At 37.0% G+C, this 15,044-nt stretch overlaps 1 protein-coding gene across 2 annotated transcripts in view; it reads left to right on the plus strand.

Moving 5' to 3' along the window:
• Positions 1-15,044, plus strand: part of ZNF385B (zinc finger protein 385B) — a gene marked incomplete at its 3' end in the record, with an annotated part of 151,548 nt that overhangs the window by 106,436 nt on the left and 30,068 nt on the right. For both annotated transcript variants that reach the window (XM_082312261.1, XM_082312260.1), the window contains one exon: positions 7,243-7,353. In XM_082312261.1, coding sequence (XP_082168387.1) covers positions 7,243-7,353 — 111 coding nt within the window. The remainder of the gene's footprint in view (positions 1-7,242; positions 7,354-15,044) is intronic.

A 15,044-nucleotide genomic window follows, 5' to 3' on the forward strand; every position in this document is an offset into this window, starting at 1 on the left:
GGAGCTGCAATCAGAGAGGTTTTCCTTCACAGTACAATGCTGTTATTGTATTTTGGTAACCATGTGGGAGGGGAGGGAGATATTAGTCTTCTTGGGGACTTGGGGAAAGACCCCAAGACTTCTTGGGGAAAGACATCTACTCAGAATTTAAAAAAAACAAAAAAAAACAAAAAAAAAAACAAAAAAAAAAAAACCAAAACAAACAACAACAAAATCATGGACTCTTTGCAACCTGTCTGTGGTTGGGTTTGATTTCAATGAGATCCAGATTTCATGCTCTATGTGTATGTGCTATGTGTAAGTACATTAAGAGAGCCTGTTAAACAACAAAATGTGATTAAAGCAACCCTCAGACCACAGGATTATGGTAAAAAAACCCTATAATGTTGTAAATTAATTATTCGTTCCGTTCTAATTAAACATTTGCACAACTCTCTGAATCAGCTGCTGGGAATCTGACAGAAGCCCTCCCCAGCTTGGCTATTGGACATTTACATCTGCCAGGTTTTTGAAACCCCAAAATATTGTGAAGAGCATAGAGATAGAGGTGTGGGGAGCTGGTGTTTAGAGAACTGAAAGTTCAGAAATACAGAAATACATCTCTGTTGGGACATGCTCTGTGCTAGTCAAGGAGGGCCGATACGTTGGGAGCACTGACGGTATTCTCACAAGAAAAGGAAGTTGTGCGCATCATAGAATCATAGAATCATTTAAGTTGGAAAAGACCCTTAAAATCATTGAGTCCAACCATAAACCTAACACTACCAAGTCCACTACTAAACCATGTCCCTAAGCGCCACGTCTACATGTCTCTTGAATACCTCCAGGGATAATGAGTCAACCACTTCCCTGGGCAGCCTGTTCCAATGCTTGATAACCCTACCAGTGAAGAATTTTTTCCTAATCTCCAATCTAAACCTCCCTTGGCACAACCTGAGTCCATTCCCTCTTGTCCTGTCACTTGCTACTTGGGAGAAGAGACTGACACCCACCTTGCTACAACCTCCTTTCAGGTAGAGCTCCATTGGTAGAGCTGACTCAAGTGTTCTGGTGATGCAAAATAAGCAAGGAAATGTATAACAATATAGCATTCTATTTGAACAGTAAATTGCACTAAGCATTAGCCAAATGAGAAATATGTTCCCTGTTGGGACAAAAGCAGCATGAACATGGAGAGAACAGATTCTTGCTAGTTTGCGTTGGCCAAGTGTGCCAAGTATTGCATCACAATGTTCATGTTTCTGATTTTATGCTGGGCATTTTAAATATGTGCTCTGTTGAGTATGTGTATTCACTTCTGTCACTACTTTAGTCATCATAATATGTACAGTTATGGTAGGAGGCTCTGTATATATGGCAGAATTTACAATAAGCTTCAGCATACAGTCATTCTCCACAGTGGCAGTGTGCTCAGCGTTCCTAACAACTGGAGCTGAAACACAGGACGAGTTCACGTAGGCCTTGTGATCTAGAAGGATGTTGAAAAGATCTGATCTACAGGATGTTTATTGCTGTTTGCCTACTTACATCATCATCATCATAGTGGCACACAAATAAGGAGTGTTGTCCAATGGTTTAAAAAAATCCCAGAACTTAATTTAGATGCTGCCCCTGCATTGGTCATTTATATATGCTACTGTTTTCTCCCTTTGATTGCCAAGGGGAAACACTGGATTATATTATCAGTTTGTTCCACATACGGTTTAAAATTTTGCTTTATCAGAGTAAAACAACACAGTATGCTCTAGGGCCACTCTCAGTGTTTTTTCAGAAGCTTCTTAATGCCCAGTGGTTAAGTGATACTCAGTTAAATCTCTTATACCCACTTACCAATATTCTGTTTACAAGTGCTTCTCTAACAGGCAACTCTAGATTTGACCCAAGAGTTACATCATGATGAGAGGTAACTGAACTCAGGGCATAAATTCCCAGTCACAATTTTAAACCTTACTCAGATTTAAGGTTATGCTGCTGTTACGAGAGGACAGAGCTTTTGCATGTAGATTTTTGTTGGAGTGGTAGCAATAGCACGTATGGCACTTGCTTAGTGTACTTCAATAGCTGAGCAGATCAGGAAGAGAATGAAAGCTTAGAAATTAGGTCATTAGGTAGAAATGGTAAATGTAAATCAGTGCACTATCACTAGCTCAGATGTGTAACCAGCAATTTAGCCCTGGATACTACGCAAGCACCAAAAGCTTCAATGCGGATAAGCATCTGGGTTTATCCAGACTTTTAAACTGGAGATTCTACCTGAGCAAAAACTAATACAAATATTCTGGATTTCCAACATCACAATTGCAATGTAGTGTCACCTCATTTAAACAAAAAGCTTAGAAATGATACCTACCCTTTCTGTTTGCAGCAACTTACCCCTTGACAGGATCAGTGCAATTTATTTCTGAGGCTCACAAATTGGTGTTTGTACTGTCTGCTCTGTGTAAAGAGATCTTTTAAAATAACCAGAACTTCAGTTTCACTGAAGGAGTTCTCCTGATGCACTTGCTCAGGTTTTTTTTCTCCTTCCTGTGCCTACTTTGATGTCTCTTAGTAGTCTGGTTCAGTTCCCAGAAGGCACCAGAAGAATCTGTGGTATGATGACAGAGCAGGACAGGGAGAGTTTCTGGTACGAGGGAGTTATAAGAGAATTCGAGGATGAAATTTTTGAATTACCGACGATAATGTGTAACAGCTCATATAAAACTGCTCTTGTACCTGAGGACTGAAAGGTGGCAAATGTGATGCAAGTTTTTAAAACCCATTCCATGGAGAATGTAAGCTTTTGGGTGGCATATTTTTGCCAGGCAAATTAATAGAAACCTCAATAAGAATAGTGTAAGAGGACACCTCATATTGTAAACCGCCTGTAAAGTGTCAACGTAATTCCTTTTTAAAGATAAATCATTCTTTACAAACCTGTTTATAGGGGTCAACAAACATGTGAATAAGGACGTTTTAATTGGCATATTTTGTATTACCAAAAGGGTTTTTACAAAACCCCTTGGCAAAGATTTTTAAGAAAACTAAATTGGCATAAGAGGATTCTTAAACGCCAAAAAGATACTTGCGAGGTGAGCTGAGGAAGCTTGCTAATGGTGAAGTTCTCCAAGGTAGTGAGGACAAAGAAAGACCAAAACATTGTGGAAGACCTTAATGAGACTGAGAAGTCAGAGAATAAATGGTTGGTGAAATTCCATCTAGATAAATGTAAAGTGATGCACATGTAACAAAAACTTCACAAAACTTCACGTAGAAAGTAATGTGCTGTGAATTGGCCATGAACACTTGGGAGTGAGATCTCAGATTTGTAATAGTGATTCCATGAAAACATCAGCTCAAAGTTCAGTACTGATACACCCTGTGTATTGTATATGGTTTCTGTCCGTGTCTTCAAAATATTTGATTGAATTTGTCAAATTGTGGTAGAATTGAGACTGCCAACAAGGATGCTCAAAGGAATGGAATAGTTTCCATGCGCAGAATGACTGAGCAACACAGGGATAACCTGGGATGTGGTACACGTTATAAAATTGAGTTGCATGGAGCTACATTTAAACAAAAAAGATTGTTTCTTGACACAGCAGGTTGTAGGCATTGGAACTCACTGCAAAGAGTGGAGATAACATTTTACATCAGTTCAAGGGGTGACTGTGCAAGAGAACATCACTGGGATTTGCCAAATATGCAGAAAACACCTGGCTTTGAAAAATTTCTGGTGGGAAAAATATGCGGACCTTGTGAAAATAGGGGAAATACCATATATGTTTGTGCTGCTCCTGTTCTTCTCTTGCTAACTACACGATTGTTTTGGGGGATAAAGCAATAGGCTAGGTGGAGCTTCAGTAGACTTCAGCAGTTCTGTGCTTTTGGGTTGTCTGTTGCTACATTTGCATTTTCTAAGTGCTTTGAAAGTCATTGTCACCAGTCTCAGTAGTTGTAGAGTATTTCTCATGTTTGCATATTCTGAAATTGGGAAATAGAAGAATTAGTAGTAGATTACTGCTGAAACCTATCCAGATTCTGTTCATCCTTGCTCACTTCGATAGCTCAAGTGGTTTTAAGGAGACTTGTTGCAAGAAGATAGTATCTTCAACTTTATTGGAAAGATATTTTTAAATTTAACTTTTTATTAAACCACTTGAGATAGGAGAACAAGACTAAAAGGTTTTTAAACTTAGTTATGGCTACCAGAGCACTGTGAATCACTTTATTAATTCTTCCTGTTAGCATAAACAGTGTAATGCAGATTTTCATTTGCATTTGTGGTAGCTGTTAGCTTCTGTTATTATTTTGTTTTATAGAACTGGTTTTTAAATGCCTGTGTTCCCCGCTGAGCAAAGTATGCTGCGTCATTTCCTAGTATATACCTCAACAAATTACTATCTCCCTCTTTCCTACTCCCTCCCTCCCTGCAATGAAGAGGATAATTTTGTGTGGTGATCTGAGATCGGTTTACCCTGCAGCATTAATCTTCTAACAGAGAGATACTATTTTATTTTTCCACCATGATGTAATCCACCCCGGTTTCTCATATGTTTAAAACCTATTAATTGTTAATGTTGCGCTTCTTGAATTCTAATCATGACCAGACTACATGCGGGGCTCTGGTTTGGGAAGGATCATTAACCGTTCCCCTGGGGATCCCGAGTGGTACTTTCTGGAGGCAGCGTGAGCTGTATTATTTGTGAGAGTTTGTCCTTGTGCTGCTACATGTGTTTGAAACTGGGACTTTGTGCATAGTCTGCATTGTATGGTTTTGAACTGAATTGCCTAACGCTAACGCTGTGGATTGTTATCTGGAATGCACAGAGGAATCATTGATCACTGCTTCTTTTTGCCTTTTTATTTTTTAAACGGGACTGCAGACGCTAGTGGGTATTTTTGCTATTTCTTTTCATTGATCTCTGACACTTCAAATGGTTGAGGTATTTTTCAGCATTACTTTCTTGTTCTAGATTACCTGATCTAACAATCAGCAGTTAGTTGAAAAGCAAAACATATCTTCTGTTTAAGAAAAACAAGCTATTCCCTAATGATACAACAATCTTTTCATATGTATTATAAATGTAATATATATTGACTGGCATATCTATTAGAAAATGGATGCTCAAAAAACTTTTAATCTGCATGTATAATTGTTATATATTATACAGGGTAATGCAATAAATGGTACAAGTCAGAAACAGAATTTTTTTATTATATTTTAAGCTTTTAAACTTTAGACTGTCACTGTATTCTAGATAGAGAGGAAACAGGAAATAAGGATATTTATTTTATTTTTTTTTTACTTTATGACATCCATTGTAACAACGCTAGTGTCATTTAATAATTCAGTAGTTCATTCTAGACAAGGTGTTTTTACTTTTGTAATTGTCATAATATGGTACCCCTATGGCAATGAAATACAGTATTTAATGGCAAAAGCTGACAAAAATTAAATCATCTTTCCAGAAAATTTGTTAGCAATGACATTTGCAAAACCATGCATTTGGTTTAAAAGGAATGTAGCAAGAAACCTATGTAGCCGTAGTCCAAAAAAAATGTTGAGTAAGTGTTTAATAGATTATCGGAGAATGTCTTCTTAGGCAGATATGATGCAATATGTGTTTCTTGAATTTGTGTATTTGTGCATGTGCATATATGTGGAGAAAATCCTCATTAGTGCAGGCTTCTCTGGGAGCTTAAATGTATACTAATGGAAAATTGCAATCTTTATCAGGTTTAGAAAGTCTGGAAGCAGCTAATTTACTGTTGTAATTCTTTAACTAATGAATCAGTAACTTCAAGGTTTTTCTCTTCCTTTTGTAAGTCAGCTTAGTATCAAATATGTGATGTGTACCATCTGAGATTAAACAGCCAGGTTTGGTTTCTTCAAATAGTACTGTAAAGGAGAGAAAAAAAAAAAAACCAACCAAACAAAAAAACCCACAACACTGGGACTGCCAAGCAAGCTTCAGAAAAATATAACTTTATAAAAAATTAAACTATTTTCTCCTGTGCTAATTTAAAAACAGAGTTGGGAAATGGGCACTTATCTTTTCTTGTAGACCGCCATTTTTTGCCTTCTCCTCTTCAGAATCCATTTCTCATCTTAAATAAGGATGGAGGACCACACGTACACAGATGCTCATAGGATAATGCGGATTGAAAGGGACCTCAGCGGTCATCTGGTCCAACCTCCTGCTCAGAGCAGGGTCAGCTGTGAGATCAGAGCAGACATTCTGTTTTATATGAATTAGAAAAATATGTTTGAATCTTTTTGAGTCAGGAAATTAATTTTAATGTGTATCCATGCCACATCAGGAAAAAATGACATATTGTGCTTAATTGAGGCCTCGATGCAGTAGCAGCTATGAACTCTTTTTCCATAACATCCATTGTCATTCCCCAGCTCCTGCAGTGTTAACAACAGAGCGCTCTGCAATCTTGAGGATGTTCTAAACTGGTGACCAACAGGAGTCCTAGTATTTATCAAAGATGTAATCAGTTCCTAGTTCCTGAAAATGTTCATTCAAATTTAGGATTAATATATTCAGTGCTTCATTTATCTCGCATTTTTCACAGTGTTAAAATGTTTTCTGAAGCGTGGTAACTTCGGTTCTGTTTGCTGGTACAAAGACTCCTTGCCTGCTCCTCCAAACTTCAGTCTTCCCATGGGCTCTGTCACTCATCAGTTCTGCATGGAAATGTTTGGGGATTGCGACCTTTTTTCCCCTGCAAGTGATGTTTCTAATGGAGCCTGCAAAGGACCTCCTCTCACAAAGAGATCTCCAGGAGAGACTATTTTCCAAATAAGTGCTAATATCTATCACTGAACAGAAAAACAAGTAGAGATAAATGACAGTGATCTGTTAGGAGGCAAAAGTGGTTTCTTGTAGTGTGGCTGTTGGATCAGCAGGTGATAGGGGGAGGCTTTCAGGGGGCTCTTTGCAATTCAGATGTGGTAGTGGGGCCATGCAGCATGGAGGATGTGCAGGGCTGGGGGAGGAACTACTGAGTAGCCTGGGGAAGGCAGCAACAATGGAGCTACCTTTTCTTCATAAGCTCTAGCATGCTACCAATTCCCTAACCTGTGTTAAATCTAATTATTATAAGGGCTGAAATTCTATTTCCTCCTGTTTATCTCAAAAAAGCAAAGCAAAGCAAAGAAAAAGCTTCCAGCAGAAACTGTTCTTATTGATTTTTCTTCTGTACTATATATTGCCCTGAAAAGTTGTAAATTGATTATTGTTTGTTCTCCAGATGGATCCTGTGCAAAAAGCCGTCATAAACCATACATTTGGAGTGTCCATTCCCCCAAAGAAGAAACAAGTAATTTCCTGTAATGTCTGCCAGCTTCGCTTTAACTCTGATGTGAGTATTGGCTATTTTCATTCCTTTTTTTTTGTTTTTTTTTTTTTTTTGGTACAATTAATATAATTAATCTAAACCTCTATTTCCCAAACAAATAATTCCCTTTCTCCCTACATTCTGCTCCGTCCGCTGGGCTGATATTTTTTTCCACTCGGAGGTGGAAGTCCACAGAGGTACATCACTCTTCAGTTTTCTTGAATGGGTCTGGCACAATACCCAATGCCACGTCCATTAACGATAGCCCATTTGACAGTCAAGTAACCTTCAAGATATACTGCAAAAAGAAATCTTTTTTTTTTTTTTTTTTTTTTTTAAAGGGGTGGGGGGCAGACAGAAAATCTTCCCTGTGAGTTCTCCGTGTCATACCTGCTCTTCTTCCGGAAGAAATATCTTTTTCCTGTTGTTCGTACATCCTTGCTGATAATATGTCTTCCAATTTCTTAATAAAGTCACTCTTCCAGTAATTTTCATTTGTAATAAAAATGAACATTTACTTCTAGCTGTCTTTTTGAGTATGATAAAGTTCACGGAAACTGTTTTCTGAGGTGCAATTAATAAAAATGCATTACAAAAGAGTACATTGACTGATAGGTTTAAAATATATATCCAATTAATGTTTTACCTGAGTAGCTTGAAAATTAAAGAAGTTCAAGAAAACTATGTCTAAGAAAATGATGACCTTCAACACTTTAAAAATGTGTATTTCTTCTTGGAGATTACTTACTAATGTCATTAAGCTAATAAAAAAAAACCCCAAAATTCTCAGACTGTTTGTTGATCTCAAGTGTAAGAACAAATTGTTGTTATGTGTTAATATTATATATTTTGCTGTTATAATTTCAGTCTAAGAAATAGTTTGCAGACACCTCCTCAAAGCCTTTGAGTACTTGGTGCTCCTAGAGATTCGCAGTAAAGCACCCATACCTATTACTCTGATTTTCTCTGCCTCTACCATTCCACTTTGAAAAGTGTCTTGTAAAGCGGTTTCCCCAGTTTGGCTTTCTTGTCTAAGCTGGTAAGGATTTTGAAGCAGTGCTATCTTACCTTCAAATTGATTTCTAAACCTGTCGTCTTTTGACAAGCTTATTAAACTTTCTTTGAAGTGGCAATATCTACTTAGTTAACCGATTTCAAAAGTTGTTATTTAAAATTTAGTTCACTTATCTTTCTTCTTTATGGTTAAGATTTAAGGTCAAAAAAATCTTTCTGCTCTGATACTTGATCCAGATACCTACTTCTATTGATTAAAACAAGGAACCAATAAAGTTTATAAAAAAGTTTCCCTAGGCTCCATGGATCTGAATCTTGCTTCTGAGTTGGTCCTTATTCTGTCACCTGGGAGGCATCTCAGCCTGCTCCTGCTCTTCCCTCTCCTCCTGAGGTCAGGGTCCCTCTGATGATGGGTCCTGTCCCTAGAGGAGTCGCTCACTTTGTCTGCACTGACATTCACGTGGACAAACAGCACTTCAGGCAGACAGATCGAATCACAATTTAGTGGCTCACACCAAAAAAAGCTGAAATATTATATCGCTCTGTACATCTGCCAACCAAGCAATTTTTCCTGTCTAGACTTACTGACAAAGTAGAACAAAAAGTGCATATCGTATTCTGCTTTCAATGGTGGCATCACAAAAGCATGACAGATTATAACCTTGTTTCCTCTTCTGGGGCGGGTGTATTCATACAGTATCGTGCTCCTTTCTTTCTTAACGGTTGGACTTGATGATCTTAAAGGTCTCTTCGAACCTAAAAGATTCTGCGATTCTAAATGTGATCAATATGCTCAGTTCTAGTTACTAGAAAATATCATAATCCTTTTGTAATGGATGGTTGTAAGAAAGGATGAATTATCGTGACTGTGCTGCTGTTAGTGATAAAATGCAGTTCATTATTTTCTACAGCGGTTTGCTTTACAGGACATTCAAAAACAACCTAGAAATTTGATTTTAGAATGTGCTGAGATTCTAGTAGTGTTATTAATACTAGAAAGTACTTAAATATAAACTCAAGTTTCACAAATATTTCATAACCACAGCATACAGGAATATTTGAAGAACAAGTTTTCATAGTATAGCCCTTCTATTTTAAAAGCTGTCTAGCCTTTCATCGGATTATTCAGCTTCTCCTGGAAAGCTTACATAAGATTTTAAATCTTTCCTCCAGGTTCAGTCTTTTGACCTTGAGAGTTATTTATCTAAGTGTTTGTTGCCTTTTATTTTCTGAGAGAGCAAGACCTTATTTTATTCGGATATTATTCTCACCACCACCCTTCCATAATCTGCATTGTCATAATTTCACTGAGGTAATGCTAATGGCCTTTCAACTAAGCTCTGCAGAAGCTTTTGTAATCCCTTGATGGAATTTTCTTACACACACTCGCATGAAGGCAGATATTTTCTTGTGGCAGTTATTCCTTGAAAAGATGATGCATAGTTCTTTCTTAGCTTGTTAAAAGCTCCTTCACAGAAATAAAAATCTGGACTCTTTGCTTGTATTTTTCTTTTTGGTCCCTTTATAATATGAAATCATGCTTAGGGGGTGGAATGGTCTTTACAGTCCGTTGTGTGTTTGCGGACTGGGAAAAGGGAGTCAGATATTTGTGAACCTTGTAATTGTTGAATCTTTCAGTGAATCAGTTCTACCACGTAACATCCTAAGAATGTATTGAGAGCCTTTCGGGTGGCATCAAACTGTGATAACCTGCATTAAAACCTTGAGCATAGCACATTGCAGAATGAGATTTGTAGTACAGCCACTTCACACTTGCAGCTTCTTTTAGCTCTACAAGGCTGACATGCTCCTTGTTGTTGATGGGTATTTTGTTCTTTTGAACTTCCTTTGGCCTAAATTATGCAAGCAAATGAAATAGAAATGACAGAAGTAAGCTATTAAGTAGTTTTCTTTCTTTTGTTCTCCTAAGTGAATTTCAGTTGCATGGTGTTTCAGGATTCTGACCTGATTCTAGTAGTGCTTTATCTGTTGCATGAGTAACATACAGACCGGTGGATATTCAGCTGTAAGAAGAAGAAACTTGGTTTCCTTGCCTGTAATCTTCCTCACACTATGAACACTCACTGGTCTGGATCAATGGACCAAAAAAATTCGGACTAGTCAATTTATAGTTGCCAAACCTCCCACTAAATTAATACAGTAAATTGCAAAGGTTTCAGTTTTCTTCTGCAAGTGTGTCTGCAGGCTTAGCTTTGGTGAGAGTGTTCTGGCATCAGATTCAGAGGCAGAGATCTGCAGCTATCTGCAGGAAGAAAAAGTCTGATATCAGGGATGGAAGAAAATTTTAAAATAGGTTGTCTCCAACGTGGGAGTAAACATATCTAATGTTGAAGTGATGCCTTCTGTATTTTGAAAAATAGAAGTTGCTAGGATGATGCTATTTTTCTTCTACCATATTATAATTTGAAAACAGTGTTTCCTAATTGAATTCTTCAGGATCTCCCAGTCTCTTGTACTTTTAAAGCAATTTTTAAAAGTACAACATGAAGAAAATAATTGCATACAAACTGAAAATTTGGCCTAGTTTTAGTCTGATCTGTTTTTCCTCTTCCAAAAAAGAAATGATGGGTTTTGACTCGTACTTATAGACATTCGCCATCATACTCTTATCTGTCCTTTTCTACAATTCGTTAGCTGCAGTTTGGTCAATTTGGAAGTTGCGTTTTTCTGCTAATAAATTCTGACATAAACATTTTGAGCACCTCTTCCAAGCTCTGTCAACTCTCGGAGAAACTGTAGTACAGAAGAGATAATGCAAAGTCTTGAGAAACAGAAAAATAAAATGCCATCTCTGTGAAGTAACACAAAACTAAAGTTTTTGTGATAGCCTGAACTTTGAGGTCCTTGAATTGGAATATTATCTGTAATAGTAGTATTGACCTGACAACAGTGATAACTGAGGTTACTTCAACAATATTTTTTGCATGATCTAGTTAAGATGGTCTAGCTGGTACTTAGAGTGGGATTAGATGCCTAAACCCAAGCGTCTTGTCATTTGAGTATCTGAGGTATCTGGGACATCCACACCAGGCTAGTAGACCTGACAGAGGACCTGAAGTTGGAGGTCAGGCAGGACACCTGAGGACCTGTTTCTAGAACTGAATCGTCACTCATTAGGTTTGCTTCTATTTTCTTTTTCCTTTATTTTCTTCTTCTTTTTTGGGGGGGTTGGGGTTTTTTTGTTTTTTTTTTTTTTTTTTTTTGAAGGGGGGGGAAGCAGGATTTAGTGAGGAGAAAAAGCATTAAAATAAATAGGAGAAAGTTAATTGACCTCAAGATTATGATATCAGAAAACTGGAAAGTTAGTAGAGCTCACCACAATTCAAGGGAGGTGAAGTGGGAAGGGAATAGAGAAAAGGGCTTTTTCCTAAACTAATTTTTAATTATGGTAGATACCAGGAGTCAACTGCTGTTGAATTAAATTGGAAATCTCAATTTAGGAAGGATAGCATTATGAGGATTGGTAGTTGATGAGATTGATTAGTCAGAATAGTCAATGAGATACTTATTCCAGCCTGCATAAACTTTATTCTGTTATGCAGAGGAATATACTTTCATGGAAAACTTTTTTTTTTTTAAAAAAAGGCAACACCGTCCATTAATAGTTACAGTTGGATTTGCTCCAGTATATTAGAGTAAACATAGGTGTTTCCATCTTTGCGTGAAAATATCTCTTAACACCATTTTATCTTTTAATTTCTACATGATGATGAAACAGTATGTTCCCGTGCAGCAATGACTAGTGTGTCAGTAAAGTTCAAGCTATGGTCTCGTTATAATCCAGCTCAGAAAAAAATGAGATATATCTTAGTTATATTTACTACCACCAGAGACCATGCAACAGAAGAGGAAGAATCCACTTCATGGAACAGATTGTGATAGTGAGTCAGATTTTACGCTTGCTTAAAGGCCACCCGAGTAAGGGACGTAACTGTATTCCACCAAGAGGAAGCAAGACGTGCTGAGAAAGATCTAGCTTAGCCTTTGAAAAAAAAATTTAATTTTTTTTTTTTTTTCATTTTAAGAATTCTGGGATTCCTTCCAAACCCATGGTGTATCTATGTGGATTATAGATAAGTTTTGCTAAATAAGTTTTCATATTAATTACATAGGTCTGGTTTGTTGATATTAATTATTTATATTGCAGACGTTGTAGCAGAAACAAAACACAGCTTGAGTGAGCTTGCTGAATCCTTGTGATACCCATAAGAGGGTCCAGTAGCAACAAGGCAAGGGGAAAAATGTCTGTTTTCTATCCCACATGGATTCCTTCTCTGCCTACTCTTGGCTCGTTCTTTCTCATTCCTTCTGGCCACCAGATGAATCTGCAGCATCTCCTGCAGCTGCTGTGTGGCACTAAGTTCCTCCAGCAGCTGTGAAGCTTTGGCCAGACTGTCCTGAGATATCTTATAATCTGTTGTAGCATCTGACACTGTAGCTTGCAGCCGTAAGAGAAAAGAAGTGAGTTGCAGTTGCAAGGATACCTGTTTGACTTCTGCAGAATTGCTTTTTTCTCCATATATATGAATATCACCTTATGTTCAAGTAACCTCTCTCTGCACTTCTCCCTCATTGTTGGTAACAATAGTCCACAGAGTTTTCGGAGCTTGGGCACTCTACAATAATGTCAGTGCTAACCCAGTCCCTTTCCTCAGCAGCCAGACCTCTCTGTGCTCCAGACTCACAAATATATTATGCTAGCAGTCCACATGTTTTTTTGTTTGCTTTTCTGTTTCATGATGTTTTTTTGGAAAATAGTTTGTCATCTGTTGATCACATCTAAAAGAAGTATCTGCTTCCATCTACACGCTTTCTGTTTCTTGTGGAAGGGTCTTTGGCTGTGATACAGCCTGGTAGGTACCATCTTGTTGATAGGATATCATTTGATTGAAATAAACTTGTGTTTGTGCAGTGTGTTGCTCTGTGAGTGATGACTGTTAAGTCAGTTCTGCTTTTTGGTGTCACCTGCAAAGACTAGGAAATCAAGAAAAAACACCTTGTAGGCAGATCAGAAAATGCAGATGTAACAGTTGGGCATTAAGAGATGCTGAAGGTCATCTTATTGTTGAATGCATTTATAGCTAATAAAAATTATGTGGTGATAGTGATCATCTTTTTAAAAAGCCAGAAGGCAAATTTTTGCAGTTTAGGCAAGTATTACCAAATGTTAACTTTGTAAATTTGAATTAATCACTCATGCTGTCAAAAAGATAACACACAAAATAATCAATAGCATCAAATAAAAATCTACAGAACTGTCATCATCTTTTGTCAAACGTTTTACATTTTCCCTATAAATAAGACTATTTATATTGATTCTTTGGGTATGGAGGGTAGTGAGGTGGATAGGAGGTAATTAAAAGCATAAATCTCAGGAACTTGTGAAGGTAATTTTCTGTTTTGTAGACAGAACTGACAAAATGATGAAATTTGTTAGCTCCAACATGACAGAAATATTGCATGATTGTAGGGTACAGGGTTATAATGTGCTGAAAGTTCTGTTCAAGTAACAGCTATATAACAGAGCTTTTAACTAAGTTTGGTTAGATATTTAAAATATGAGTTGACTTTTTATGACATGTCTGAGCTTCACAGCTTTTTGATTTTTCTGTGTCCTTTTCAATAGTAATCTGCCTTACCATTTGGAGAAATTAGGTTTTAGAAATCCATTGAGAACAGAATTGAAAAAATAATGCATAGCTTTAGGATAACAAATGTATGAAAACTTCAGTTTTGCAGATTTCTTCAATTACATCTATTATTAATATCAAATGAGATAAAACTAAATTTTTCAACACCACTTCCTAATTTATCGCTTCATGTAATTTTTTATTAAGTTATGATTCTAGTCTACATTCTTAATTTATATACTTCTCACATTAATGTGCATACTCTTACAATATGGTTCTAGCAGGTAAACCGTGTGATCAAACATTTGGTAGACCTCTTAGTATTTTAAGAAAGGGAGCTTTATAGTTTAGGACCTGCTGTGAATTCAAATGACAATGTTATGCATATAAATACCTCTGTGCTCCTCCAATCTTGCAGAGTTAGATGCCTTCTCTAACAGGACCACTGCCATTGCAGCCATGTTAGGAGAGCTCTCATAGGGATGCTGCACACACTTCATTAAACCACTTATCCTTACTGCCTAATGTAATGCAATTATGCCTAGCTACTTCCACACTAAGAGCTTTACCTGCAAAAGCAGTGAATTTTTTCGTAGTTGAGACTATGTTGTTATGATGGAATTCTGTAGTTATCAGGAATTCTGGAAGTCACAGCCTTGCTTAGATCCATGCTTTTACAAGAATACTATTACTTATCGCCCAGCACTACTTAGGCTTTATTTATATCTTTCAGACACAAATTCTATTGATTTCAAAATAAACTTGGGTAATTCAAGCTATTGATAATTTAGGATAAAGGCCTGAGTATTATGAGGATGTTGTAAGTATTCTGAAATAATTATAAAATAAGGAAATTCTGTATTAATGGTATGGCCCCTGGAACTGGAATCAACTTAATGTATAAAAATGGGCAGATACACCGGTGTTGAGAGGTGGTCTTTCTACAGTGTATGTTATGACTATATTTAGGACATGTTAGATTTTTTTTCTTTTTAAGCTCAAAATTATGTAAAACTTCTTATGCTATGCAGGAAGAATTTATCTTTGTAG

Source organism: Platalea leucorodia (assembly GCF_965183815.1).
Source record: "Platalea leucorodia genome assembly, chromosome: 5".
Lineage (NCBI taxonomy): Eukaryota > Metazoa > Chordata > Aves > Pelecaniformes > Threskiornithidae > Platalea > Platalea leucorodia.